We start from the raw sequence: 14,049 nt of genomic DNA, 5'->3' as shown, positions 1-14,049 counted from the left end.
GGTCTGGGTTGGAAGATTAGCAAGATGACAACTCAAACTGTGTTCAGGGTTGTTTTTACTTTGATTTTCCAATGAAATAGTGAGTAAAATTTCCAAAGGGTGTGCAAGAGATAAAGTTCCTAATGAATAGAGGTAGCTCCTTGTAGGAGCCTTCCATACCTTCTCTATCTTTGGGCCAGTGGGGGCCATGCCTACAGTCAGAGGTCTTCCTACTGCCTTCTGAAGGATTCCTTGCCTCACCTCAGGCACAGACTTCTGTGTTCTATTTCTATTTCTATATCAGTAGGGCTTCAACAGGCCTTTCTCATAATTTACCGGAGATCCTATAGAGTAAATATCATGATTTCCACTTCACAGATGAGGAAACTAAAGCCGAATGAGGTGGCATGAGTACAGCTAGTAAGGGTAAGGCCAAGATTGAAACCCAAAGCTCATGCTCTTTGAATAGGGCCTTAGGGGTCATTTAGTCAAATTCTCTAATTTTACAAATAAAGAAACAGCCCTGAGAGGTAAGATGACTTGCCCAAGGACACACAGCTTGTTAATAGCAGAGGCAAAACTAGAACTCTTGTCCTGAAAGTCCCTGCCCACTGTCCTAGCCTGCTGTCAGCTAAGAGCTGGCCCCAGTCTGTGCTATCAATGCGCTGTTGACCAGTGGCACCGTTAACGAGCAGCGCCATCTTGGTGTGCTGTTAACCACTAACAGAGAAGTGTTAGGTTGAGAACTGACCACAGCGCTCATCGCAGTCCTGCTGGTGGGGCTTGGACACTGGCTGGTTGCTCCACAACCAGAGTCTCCAGAGGCACAAAGAGGGCAAATGCCCTGTGCTGAGAATGTGTCAGTAATTTATTTCCTAGCCTGGTGAGTTTCCATTTTCTCCTATAGAAGGCAAATTTACTTGAAAGAGGCCAGTTATTTCAAGTGATAAAAACCCTTCTACTCCCAAAGTCCCTCGTATCAAGAGAGGGGTACAAGCTTAGAGACACCATGGGAGTCTGGGAGTGCCAATATGGCTGAACCACAGTGACCGTTGGAATGGCCACATTACATCAGGCAGAATGTGAGAGGCCGGTTGAAGTCCATCCTGCCAGTCCATGATACCATATTTTTCTTTTTAATACATTTATTTTGTCTCTAGCAAAGCGTAGTATTTTCCTAAATATTTTTCCAGCTACGTCAGTGATAATTTTTTTTTATTTTTTATTTTTTTTATTTTTTTTAAAGATTTTATTTTTTCCTTTTTCTCCCCAAAGCCCCCCAGTACATAGTTGTATATTCTTCGTTGTGGGTCCTTCTAGTTGTGGTATGTGGGACGCTGCCTCAGCGTGGTTTGATGAGCAGTGCCATGTCCGTGCCCAGGATTCGAACCAACGAAACACTGGGCCGCCTGCAGCGGAGCGCACAGACTTAACCACTCGGCCACGGGGCCAGCCCCGACGTCAGTGATAATTTTTAAAAATTTAAATATGCCATTGGAAAAAGGTATACCATCTTCTTAAATGGATGTTATAACTTACAGGGCCAGTTCTCCGCACCCCGCTTCCTATGGCCCCTCGATTCTCTATTTTATGCTATCAGGCACTGGGAAAATAGGATTCTCACAGCAGAAAATTCGTTTTCTGCACGTTTATTTAGAATGGACTATTAGGTGAGGACTCCCTATGTATATGCCTGTGATTTAAATGGTTTTGTATTAAACGTAGAGTCTCATTCCAATATTTTAAAATCACAGACTCTGCCACCTCCACAGGGGGCTTTCCTGGTGTCTTGGGCCACGGAAGTGGTTGGGGGCCGTGAGTACCCTTGTGGCCTTGGGGGTGGGGTCACTTCCTCTTGCTAGGTCTTAGTCTTTACACCTTATTTTTTTTAAAAGAGTAAGGATTATTATGATTGTTTTTAAAAAATTTCTTTTAGCTGCGGAGCCTTTTCTTTAAACAAAACATTCTGAAGCCCAAATGTGTAAAATAGAGGAAAGGTGGAGGCTGAGGTACAGATGAAGTCTGACAGCTCAGCTGTGGGTTCCTTCTACCTTCCTGGCACCCTCTCCAGCCCCAGGCCCTGCTCAGACCCCTGCCCAGGTCAGGACAGTGCCGGCTGTGGACACCCCCCAGGCTGCTGGTTTCAGCGGCCCCTTGGAGCTTAGTGATTTTCAGAAAAGGTCTCATTCACTCCTCAAAATATTTCAAAAGCAGGAAAGCTTATCTTTCTCAGTTACGTATCCAGTTGCTTTGAAAAAAAACTGAGGGCAGAGACTGCTTTTCATATTAGGTAACATCAACAAAGACTTAAAGAAAAAATTACGTGATATATAATTATTTGCTAATTACTGGCAATTTGCTAAGTACTGACAAATAGAAAGAAGGAAAAAAATCGTATATTATCCAAAGACAGCCACTGTTAATTTTTAAAATGTGAATGTGATCAAAGCATAACAGACATACAGAAAAATGCACACGTCATAAGTGTATGGTTCCATGAATTTTCACAAAGTGAACACACCCATGTAATCAACACTCAGATCAAGAACACTTTATATTTAGATGAATTTCCTGAGTCTTTTTCCTCTGCATAGTTTCTTCTTGTTTGTTTTTATGTAACCATGATTTTTCTGTATCTACAACTCTGAGTTCTGCCTTTTAAATTTAGCATTAATTATAAAATAAGCAATTTTTTCACGTTACAAATTCTTTGTAAACCTCACTTTCCTAGCTGCTAACTTCTCCATTACTCAGATATACCCAAATTCATTTAACCAACCTCCTATTATTGGGCATTGGTGTTGTTGTTTTGCTTTTATAAACAGCGCTGTGTTGAACATCTTCATGCGTAAGGCTTTTTCCATAGCTATTTTATTTCCTTAGGGTATAGTCCCAGAAGTGGAATTCCTGGGACAGAGTCTGGATATTTTGCAATCCAGAGTGTAATGACTCTGTCCTCTCACGAGGGAGGAGAATTCCACCCAGGGACCCAGCAAAGCTCCAGTCAGCACCCCTGCTGGGCTCCCTGCCTGTGTGGTGCCTGAATAATGAAGCTCGAAGTGACATTTTGCAGCTTGTTTATTCCATTTGGATAGCAGGCTAAGAGCCAATGGCAGATTTGGAGCCAACTATCAATTATTTATCATAATAAGCACAGGAATAGCCTGTCGATATAAAAAGAAATCCAAGGAAAATCCCTAAACCTTGTTTTTGACATTGGTTTCCCCTCCTCCCTCCCAGCCCTTCCTGGAGTAGCTGACATTTGGTGGCATTGAGCGAGACCACCTTGCTCCCACTTTGGGGTTCTTTTTTTTTTTTTTTTAAAGATTTTATTTTTTTCCTTTTTCTCCCCAAAGCCCCCCGGTACATAGTTGTATATTCTTCGTTGTGGGTCCTTCTAGTTGTGGTATATGGGACGCTGCCTCAGCGTGGCTTGATGAGCAGTGTGCCATGTCCGCGCCCAGGATTCGAACCAACGAAACACTGGGCCGCCTGCAGCGGAGCGCGCGAACTTAACCACTCAGCCACGGGGCCAGCCCCCCACTTTGGGGTTCTTAAGCAGTAAGTTAGTGGGCACCAAAGCGGGAAGCGGGGGAAGGAGGTGAGCTGCCCTGGAGAAGCTGAACGGCCCCTTCATCAGGGAGACCTGACTGTACCTCTGAAGATTGCTATCACCGTCTCATCTTTCTTTGGGCTGTCAAGTGACTTCTCAGTTACTGAGCCCTGGCTTCGGGCCCAGTGCGGAGCAGTGTGAACGAAGCTGTGATCAGAGAGATGCCTATCTCCTTCCTGTTTAACATCGACCTTCCTGTCAGATGAGTCACTTGTGCCCGAGTGGTGCCCACGGCTGGCTCTGTGAGAACTCGCCAGCATGGTGGGAGTGGACCCAGAGGGGCAGGGAGAAGAGGGGAGGGTGGGAATGTTGGAAGCCAGAGGAGCAGGAGGGCTGTTGAGGGAGCAGTGCAGCCCTTTTCCTGCTGTTAAATGGCAGCTGCAAACAATCTGTCTCTTGCCAGCCTTAATTTGACTGAGACCCATTTTCCTTCCCCTCTGAAAGAATCCTCTCTTTTTTAAGTAAATGGATTTGGGACTGATGATGTATACCTATGGGCATCCTCTGGAATAGGACAAATTAAGTTCTCGGTGCTATAAAGGGACATTCAAGGCCACGTGTGCCTCAGTTTCCCCATTTGTAGATTGGACCTGCAATACACACCTATTCTCTTGGGCTGTTTTTGAAGCCCCCAACTCTTCAGAGTATTGTATAATCCCTGGTGACAAAAACGGCTGATGGAATAAATAGTTATCCATCTTTTGAGCTGAAACCCGAGAGTGCCAGCCCACCAGGGCTGCCAGCTGTTGGTGTTTTTCACTCATGTTCATCACAGGGTGAACTAAACATCTGTGTGGCTTGTCTTTGTGTGTCTTTGTGAAGGTTCAAGAGGACGTGGAAGCTGCAGGCTCTGAAAGAAGGCAAGACGGGCATGCATCCGCCGTATTCCTTGGGACAGCTGGTCCCTGAGAGGCCCAAGCCCACCCCAGTGCTTGTTCCCCTCATCTCCCCGCCAGTGTCCCCCAGCAGCCCCGAGTCTGACAACACCCCGAGGCACAGCCGACCAGATGCCAGGGGCCCACAGAGCCCCTATGACATCAGCAACAGAGACTACTTCTTCCCCAGATAGCTGGCTGGGTGGCACCTGGCAGGTTGTGGTGTCAGACCTGCTGAACTGTGTGGATGACGAAACAAAAGCTGGCTTTAGCAAAAGATGCTTCTCACTGCCATTCCAGCTCATCTCAGGTGCGTGGGGCCTCTGGCTTCACAGTTACAGGAGGGCCTCACAGAAGGTTCTATGCTGGGTAAAAATAGGTTTGCTGCATCTGTTCAGAAGGAAGAGGTGGCTGAGTGTTGGAAATACCCTTCCCCAAATGGCCTGCTTACAGCGGTTAGGGTGAACTCAGGCCCTGTGAACGGAGTGGTGTCAGACTCTACTGGACGCTCAGGTAGAGCCGGGCGGCCGCAGACACCTTGGACTCCCCTGGCTTGGTGTGGAGAAGCCACTGGCCACCTGCACACCCCGACAGATCTCTGCAAGCTGCACCCTCAGGCAGGTGGGATGGATTTCCAGCTAAGGACACCCCCCTCCCCCAGTCACCCGTCCCCTGGCCCACTGCACAGTCTCAAACTCTTGAAACCCACGTGCCTTCACAATTCTGTCTTCTGGGCCTGAGGGCGGCTTTTCTTAAACCACGGAGGCCTGGGGGAAGCCCTCACCTGCCGTTCTTCCCCCCACCTGAAAACAGCGGAGAGGGAGGTGGATGGTATCTCAGGGCCTGATGGTTTGAAATGGATTTATGATTAGTTCCTCATTAGCGTTTTACTAACTGTGAATGATAATCCTAGGCGCTTGCTGAATCCAGCAGCAACTGCATGGGCTCAGTTTCCTCCTTGGGATCCCAGGACTTCAGGAGGAGAGAAGCAGGGAGGAGAGAGGAGAGTGGGGACAGGGTCCCACGTTGATGGTAACGGAGCTGAGGGGGACGTGGCCTCTGCAAACCGGAGTTCTCCATCCTCCCCCTCCCCTGCGCCCCGAAAGGAGGACTGGCTTTGGGAGGGGCCTCTGCCAGGGGTGAGATCAAAATTGTGTTCCTCCAGCTTTGTTTATTTTGTTTCAACTGAGCCTGAGTAACTAGGGAAGATAATATTTATGTGAAAAGACAAAAGAACCCGGCAAGAATGTATTTTAATCTGGTATTTAAAAACTGCTGACTGTTTTATCTCGAGAGGGTGGAAGAGCCAGTGTTAGCTGAGTGTCAGTATATAAATAACTTGGGGGAAAAGCACAATAACTTTGTTCAGCAGAAAACTGAGTCAAGTGAAAAAGGAGGAGAAAAAAAGATTTTCCCCTATTAGAGAAGAGGCTCTGGTTTCATTCTAAATTTTGTTTTTGTCTTAACAAGCGAAAAAGTAGTCTATCTCTTCTCTAATTTAGGGGAAAAGCAGCTTGTTACTACTCCCCCAGGCAGCTGTGAAGGAGACAGTGTCCAGCTCCTTGGCGTAATGTGTAATGTGGGGAAGCCAGCCTCCCACGATCGCCAGCTGAAAATCCCCACCGCTGAGAGCCGTGAGCCTTCCGTTATCAGAGGGGGATTCATTAAAAAGAAACAACCCCTTACCTTGGTGCCTTCCTCTTTTGGTTAGTTCCTGGAATTTGATTCAATTTAGCTGGTATTGAAGCACCCGCTAAATGTCTAGGCCTGACTCTCTGACTAACCATTTCAGCTCACTTTTCTATCCAGGCTTTGAAAATTCAGTGATGTTAGTGGTTACCCAAACAAGGACCTCAAGTATCCTGGGGTGTCCCAGAATGAAGCTGTGATGAAAATCAGTCGTGTATCCACGGACTAAAAGTTTGCCAGACCACAAAACTTCTGTAGGTACCCTTTTAGAAAAACCACCACCAGCAGCAGACAGGTGGCAAAAAAGATGAAAATGATCCTGTTTTATTTACTTTTTGCCAGGTTCAAACTGTTACTATCTTGGGCAAGTAGTGATTTTCGTTGCTGGCTTTGTCTGTAGGTTTCAGACCCTGCGGCTGCTGCTTTCGGCAACTCATCTTAAGTTGACAAAAGTCAGGCAGGTGGTTTTTCTTTATTTCTGTAAAATTTCTTTGAGAACAGCAAAAATGCTGTTAAAGGGAAATATAAAAAATGAGAATCTGCATGAGAAAGGGTGATTCTGTGCCACGGTTCTTTAACTCTTTGCAAGTTTTTACCCACATGTAATATTACCAAAGCCAGGCAGAGCCGAGCTAGCGGGAGATGTGAAATCAGATAGCTCATTATTGCCGAGAGCTAGGCAGCTTTGATCTCCAATTGTTATTGCTTTCATTATTATTGTAACGGAACTGCTTTTTTTTTTTGTAGTGAAGAGGGTTTTTTTCCCTTTATGTTTTTATAAGCTAGTATAAATGAAGGAAAAGTATTTGTCTTCTCTGGGTCGTAGGCCTTGCTCACTGTACACAGGGAAACACCCTAAGCTTTCTGTGTCCTCGAATCTATGGTCAGTGAACATGTGTTTCAAGCCACGGGTCATTCTTACCTGTGTTTCTGCAGCACACGTGCTGCCTTTTATCCTCACCTGATACATCCATGTAGCAATCTGCCACGCAGCCGGATGTGAGATGTTGGGACAGTGATAACTTCTGTTGAACATGGCAGTTTATCCTGCTGGGTGGGAAAAGTTGAAAATATGCTGGTTCAAGGTCTAGAGTCAAGTGGTCATTAATTCTTGTAGCATTAATGAAATATTTTTTTTAAAAATGTCCAGGGGGTGGCATTGAATGTATCTCCGAGAGCTCTTGGCTCTCATGGAGCCTCGCCCCTGGGTTTGTTCACCAGACGCTGGGCTCACACTGGGTCTCCCCGGTTTCCGTGCTGTCCCGGAGGGAAGGAAACGCCATTTCAAGGTGTGGAATCTGCGGTGGGAGCCCACCTGTGCTGACTGGGAGTGGTCATGGTTTGTGGGTTTCCTGCAGAATGTTCAGGAATGCCTCGCCCAGCTGCTTTGGTGCTAAGCCTCATGGAAGGCAGTTAAGACTGACCCAGTTGGGGAGGAGTCGGACACGCAGCTTCAAGTGAAGTTGGTGAGAAATTTATCTTAATTTGGAGAAGCAAGGCCAACCGGTGGCCCTTCGGAGCGTGAGCACTGAACCTGGCTTTCCCAGGCGGCAGCCGGCAGTGGGGCCATTGTGGGGAGTTCGGGCCAGCTGGCTAGGGTTCTGTGCCAGACGCTCCTGAACGTCCCCTAAAGCTCCTTCCAGCATCATGTCCTCGGTGTGGCCTGGCGCCAGCCAGTTTCTATGGCAACCTTAATGATTATTAAGGAACATTGTCAGTTTTATAACATATGCTAAACAAAGATCTACTTTAGAAGGAAAGGATTGGAACAGCATGTCGCAGGGCTGTTAATTAATGGAGAAACCATATTTGGATGGAGAGCGCACATCTGTTAAATAGAATACCTCAACTTTACATTGTTGTTTTTTTTTTGTAGAGAAATAATAGTTTTTTGTTTTTATTTTTTTACCTAATTACCTGAAAGCAAATCCCAAAGGCTGATGTCTGTATATGGGGCGAAAGGGTCAGTATGGTATATTTTTCAATGTTTTTCTCTTTTTACCAGCTACTTTGCATTTAAAGTGAAAATTGTAAATGTTTGAAATAAATACTTTCTAAAAATACACTTGAGAGATAATGATGTTTTGGGTACCTGGGTCATTTAAGAAAAGACATGCGTGATTGCTGAGTGGACAGGAGTGAGGAAAGACGGGGTTTAAAATTAGGTAGGACCATTTCGGGGTGGGCTTCCCCTTAACGCGCCATTAAATTACCTCTGGAAAAGATCAGATAAGTTTAAGAAATAAGCAGCCGTTTCTCCAAAGACTGTAATTATGAAAATATTTCCCAAAATGAGTCCTGGGGTTTCTGGAAGGGGTGGGGTGCTTCTGTCACGTTTACCATCATTACCAGGTGATGGACGTGTGGGGAAGGAAAAGGGTCATTCACCCAAAGACTGTTTATTGGACAGGGGGTGTTCATGGTCTCACAAAGCAACTCTGCATCCCTGATCGTCAGATAGGCTGACTCCGTCCCCTATTGAAATGGGTCTTAGGTAGGAGAAACTTGGGACAAAGCCATCCCACATCTTCCAAACAGAGGAAAGCCGTCGTGTGGATGCTTTGTGGATAAGAGTTGCCGTGTAAACAGTTCAGGGCTGGGGAGGATGAAACTGCAGGGAAGCCTGGAAATTGTGTAACTCAGACCGAAAGTTGAAGTGTGGGGCCCCGCCGTGCGGCCCCCTGCCTGAGAGTCAGGCAAGCCGCAGGGCCGCACCTGTAGGAGCCACCGGCTCCTTGAGGACACCGCGACCTCTTTTGAGGTTGGTCTCTGTCTTGCAGAAAGCAACACAGGAAGCAGATGTTCCCCAGGGTGGCTAGGCTGTGTGGGCTGCACAGAGGAGGTGCAGGAGTGGGCACAAGGAGCAGGAGATGGAAGGCAGTGCCTCCCTCTTCGCAGCATCACTGTTAGGATGACATGGTTATGACGCTCTTTCCAAAAGAATTTGGGAGAGCAGATGGTGATTCTTGTAGAAGACGGCAAGGAACACTCAGTTATTGGAACAGCCACTTAGGAGAGCATTTTCCTTATTATTGAGGCACAAGGAGACCAAACCTTTCTCGGTATGTGTGAGAAGTGCAGGTCAGAGGCAGGAATCTATTTGCCATCCTGCAGTAGCAGAAGTGTGTTGTTGAAAGGCCTTAAACTGCTCCCACGCAGCACTGCTGTGTGCAAGGCCTGGGCTGGGGGCTCGGGGCGATTCTCAGGCAATCGTGAGCAATGACAGCAAGGCCTGCACCGTCCTTCAAATTCTGACCAACTTCTAATGTCTTTATGAAGGTCCTTGTCTCCTGTAGGTGTATGTCATTTAAAAAAACAAAACACCTCAGCCATGTCCTATTTCTTTTGTATGTGTGTGTGTGTTTGTCTTTTTTGAGGAAGATTAGCCCTGAGTTAACATCCACTGCCAATCCTCCTTTTTTTTGCTGAGGAAGACTGGCCCTGAGCTAACATCCATGCCCACCTTCCTCTACTTTATATGTGGGACGCACCCAGGACCCGAACTGGAGAACCCCGGGCCGCCGAGAAGCAGAACGTGTGCACTTAACCTCTGTGCCACCGGGCCGGCCCCTGTCCTATTTCATGCCAATGGTTTTAGGTGACAATCCAAAACATGAATTAAATTTTTTCAGTAAAATCATGGAACACTCTGTGCTGGAGACCAGGGCTGGAGGAAAGGTTCTACAGCAACACGTTACTGTGGGGATTAATTGGGAAACAAAATCTGTGGGCAGCAAAGAGCTACACGATCAGCCCTACTGCTTACCCAGAAGTCCACTGTCCCTTTTAGGTAGAGAAAGTTTATTAAAATTAGCTAATAATAATGGCTACCGTTTATGGACCCTCCACTATGTGCTTTACAAACGGAACGTTCTTTCTCATCTTAATGATTCTGCAAGGTAAGTGCTTTCACCTATTTACAGATGAAGCAACTGAGGCTTGTATTGGTGAAGATAGTGGTCCAAGATGCCCGAGCTAGTTGAGAGGCTGAACTAGACCCCAAACCTGGGTCTGCCTGATTCCAAGGCTGGCGCCTCTTTGCCCTCTCCATGTGGCCCCTCAGCCACTGGTGACTGCCTGGATGGGCCTCTCTTTCCAAGTCCTTTCCCAGGCCAGGTGCCCCCACTCTGTGCTGGGTGGGGCCCTTGCCCAGTCACTCCTGAAGGGAGATGGACCTGGGTTCCTCATTTGGCTGTCAGTGTGAGCAGGGGCTGGAAGCTGAGCCCAGGGGAGCCTGAGCCCATAAACAAAGGCATGTCCCCGGGGCTCCCACAGGAGGCTCTGAGGCAGCCAGACCCCAGTACCCGCTCATATAATAGGCAGCCACAAAGAAGATGAGTCACACGAGGGGAGGGGCAGCAACCAGTTCCTCACCCTCAGTGATCCTTGATCAGAAACCAGATCAAACCAGTTCCCCTCTATCTGTGTGGGCCCATACCTCTGAACTCTGCGTGAATGATTTGGTTTTCTCCTGTTGCTTTCTTGGTATACACTTCAACAAACCTCCTCGGAATCGTCAAATCGTGCTTTATTTATGGAGTGGAAACGTGCTTTATTTCATTCCGTCCACTCCTCTGAAAGGATGAATGGTCACCGCACTGTAAGTGGTGGTTCTCTCTGGGCGGTGAGATGCATTCAAGGAGTCTTTACTGGGGCTGGCCTCGTGGCCAAGTGGATAAGTTCACGCACTCCGCTTCAGTGGCCCAGGGTTTCGCTGGTTTGGATCCTGGGTGCAGGCACGGCACCACTCAACAGGCCATGCTGAGGCGGCATCCCACATGCCACAACTAGAAGGACCCACAACTAAAAATACACAACTATGTACTGGGGGGCTTTGGGGAGGAAAAAGAAAAATAAAATCTTAAAAAAAAAAATTAGCAAAAAAAAAAAAGGAAAAACTGAACCGCTGTGCTGGCTGCGGGGGTACCAGAGGAACCCATCCCTCCTGCAAGACGCTGGCAGTCCACCCAGCGAGCTACACAATTAACAAGCAAATGCTGTCTCTGGGAGCAAATGACTAAGGGGGTCTTGGGAGTCGTGGAAGGAAGGGGTAGAAATATGGAAATGGAGAGTGAGGATGGAGGAAGAAGTTTCCAGGCGGAGAGTGGCTGCACACGGAGAGGCTTGCCAAGGGCTGTAGGTGAAGGGCAGGGTGGGGAGGGGGAGGGATGGGGGAGGCGTGCCTCGGACACGGACTATGTCAAGCAATTTTTCGATATTCTAAGAGCATTAGGAAGTCACTGAAGACCAGATTCGTTCCTTTTTTTTTTTTTGAGGAAGATTAGCTCTGAGCTAACCTCTGCTGCCAATCCTCCTTTTTTTTTTTTTTTTTTTTTGCTGAGGAAGACTGGCCCTGAGCTAACATTCCTGCCCATCTTCCTCTACTTTATATGTGGGACGCCTACCACAGCGTGGCTATTGCCAAGCGGTGCTATGTCCGCACCTGGGATCTGAACTGGTGAACCCCGGGCTGCTGAAGTGGAATGTGCAAACTTAACCACCGTGCCACTGGGCTGGCCCCTATTCCTTCCTTTTTTTTCCCTTCTTTTTTTTTATGCATAGTATTTAAACATTTTTCATAAGCTTGTATGTTTTATAATTAAAGAAAACTTTTCATTAAACAATGATAATCTCTCTATTTGAGAATAGTTCAACCACATTGTACTGCCTATGAAATATTGGTCATTGAAAAGTGCAAGAAGGGGCCAGCACTGCGGTGTAGTGGTTAAGTCCGTGCACTCCGCTTCAGCAGCCCAGTTTCAATGGTTCGGATCCCCGGCACAGACCTATACCACTCATCAGCGGCCATGCTGTGGTGGCATCCCACATACAAAATAGAGGAAGATTGGCACAGATGTTAACTCAGGGCGAATCTTCCTCAAAAAAAAAAGTGCAAGAAATACGTGAGGATCATAGATAAACAAAATTGGCTATAAGACAGTAATTGTTGAAGCTGGGTGATGGGTACAGAATGGTTCATTAATCTTTAAAAAACCTCGACATTCTCCATTTCAAAAAGTGCAAGGATTTTAGGGGGAATGTTCCACTTGCAAACGTACCATTTAAAATAATACAAAATGAATATAAACACATCTTTCTTGACTCTCCTTTAATGTAAACCATGATTCTCACTTGTCAACAACACACTGGTTGATACCTTGATAAACAAATTGGCTTTCATAAGCACAACATGCGATATGTCTTTCCCTCAATCCAAACTAGTGATCCTGTTTATTTATGCACATAAATCAGAAGGCAATCTGAATCATTAAAAAACGTCATGTAGGAAGCATTTTGTTTGAATTAAGATGATACAGCGACTCATCCTACATGATTCACAATGTGAGGGAAGTAATTCTGGTGCTATTTGTGGGTTTTGGAAACGATCCTCCACGTGTCTCAGAGTGACTCTCCTCACTATATAATCGTGCTTTGATTATCAGAGCTTCAATTGTCTCTCCGGACTTCAACCACCAGGATCCATGGGTGGAGCCTCTCCCAAGCAGGGGAAAGGGTGCCTAGGCCCATAGACAAGACCTGCCAGACCCAGCACAAGGTTGTCCTGCTGGTGGGGATGGATACCTCAAACCTAATTCCTATTTCCCCCTGCCCCGAGTCCATGAGGCTCATCTATGGGGAGAGAACACGTTGGTCACACACGGCAGCCTAGATATGTGTAAAAGACACATATAAAATTTGCCGTCTTAACCATTTCTAAGAGTACAGTTGAGTGGTGGTAAGTATATTCACACTGTTGTGTAAGCAACGTCTAGAACATTTTCATCTTACAAAACTGAAATCTGTACCCATTAAACAACAACTCCCCATTCCTCCCTCCCCCCCAGGCCCTGGCGACCACCATTCTGCTCTCTGTTTCTATAAATTTGCCTACTCTAGGTGCCTCATCGAAGTGGGATTGTACAGTATTTGTCTTTTTGAGACTGGCTCACTTCACTTAGCATAACGTGCTCTAGGTTCATCCATCTTGCAGCATGTGTTGGAATTTCCTTCTTTCTTACGGCTGAATAATATCCCATTGTATCTTATTACCACATTTTGTTTACCCATTCATCCGTCCATGAACATTTGGGTTGCTTCCACTCAGCTATTGTAAATGTTTTCTTTCTAAACTTTACTTTTCACGTGCTAACTAAAACCAGGCAGCTAGACTATTCCTCCTCGCCCCACCAGTCTGACCAACTACATCCTTCGAATGTGAAGAACTCTGCGGGGCGGTAGACTCTCTCAGAGGGAAAGTACAGGTACAGCAATTATGAGCCGCTCGAGAATTAGACCTGAGCTGCAGGCCGGGCTCTGCCACTATGTGCCTGACCCAGGACAAGTCATTTGATTGTTTCTAGTTCCAGTGTCCTTATCTGAAAAACGAGGCCATCGCCTGGCTCACTGCATTGTAGATTAAGACAAGATACGGTAGCAGAGAAAGCATGTGTTCAGCGGCACACCTGGCGCACAGCGAGAGCCTGTTCTCATTACTTACGCCTTGGCCTTTCACAGGGTCAGAATCCTGGGCTTGTGAAAACATGTGTTCACCCTGAATTCTGAAAACTATTAGTCAATTCCTCGGGGGCGGGGCGTGGAGCAAACATTTCTCAATGCAAACTTCCCTTTCTGTTAACACAGATGGAGAAAAAACAATAGGCACTTGTACCACCTGGTGGCAATTTATATAAATGTTCAATGGAAATTAAACACTTGTCACCCAAGGACTCCACACTATACCCTTCTTCGAGAACCTCAAATGAATTTATTTGCGCATTTCTAAATAGTATCTTCCAACGTCGGTTTTCAGCCATAGCTGGGTATCAAAATCGCCTGGGAGAGGTTTAAAAAAAAAAATACAGACTTCAAGCTTCACAACAGACTCAAGAGTCA

General features: G+C 46.5%; 1 protein-coding gene across 7 annotated transcripts in view; it reads left to right on the top strand.

Moving 5' to 3' along the window:
- Positions 1-14,049, top strand: part of IL6R (interleukin 6 receptor) — a 61,282-nt gene that overhangs the window by 44,363 nt on the left and 2,870 nt on the right. For 5 of the 7 annotated variants that reach the window (XM_070607391.1, XM_070607397.1, XM_070607390.1 and 2 more), the window contains one exon: positions 4,415-8,219. The exons of the other annotated variants lie outside the window; for them this stretch is intronic. In XM_070607391.1, coding sequence (XP_070463492.1) covers positions 4,415-4,661 — 247 coding nt within the window. In that variant the 3' untranslated portion in view covers positions 4,662-8,219. Of the gene's footprint in view, positions 1-4,414; positions 8,220-14,049 lie in introns of those variants that run through there. 7 annotated transcript variants of the gene reach the window in all.

This window comes from Equus przewalskii, unplaced genomic scaffold (genome assembly GCF_037783145.1).
Source record: "Equus przewalskii isolate Varuska unplaced genomic scaffold, EquPr2 ChrUn-10, whole genome shotgun sequence".
Taxonomy (NCBI): domain Eukaryota; kingdom Metazoa; phylum Chordata; class Mammalia; order Perissodactyla; family Equidae; genus Equus; species Equus przewalskii.
This window is presented reverse-complemented; position numbering and strand designations above follow the sequence as displayed.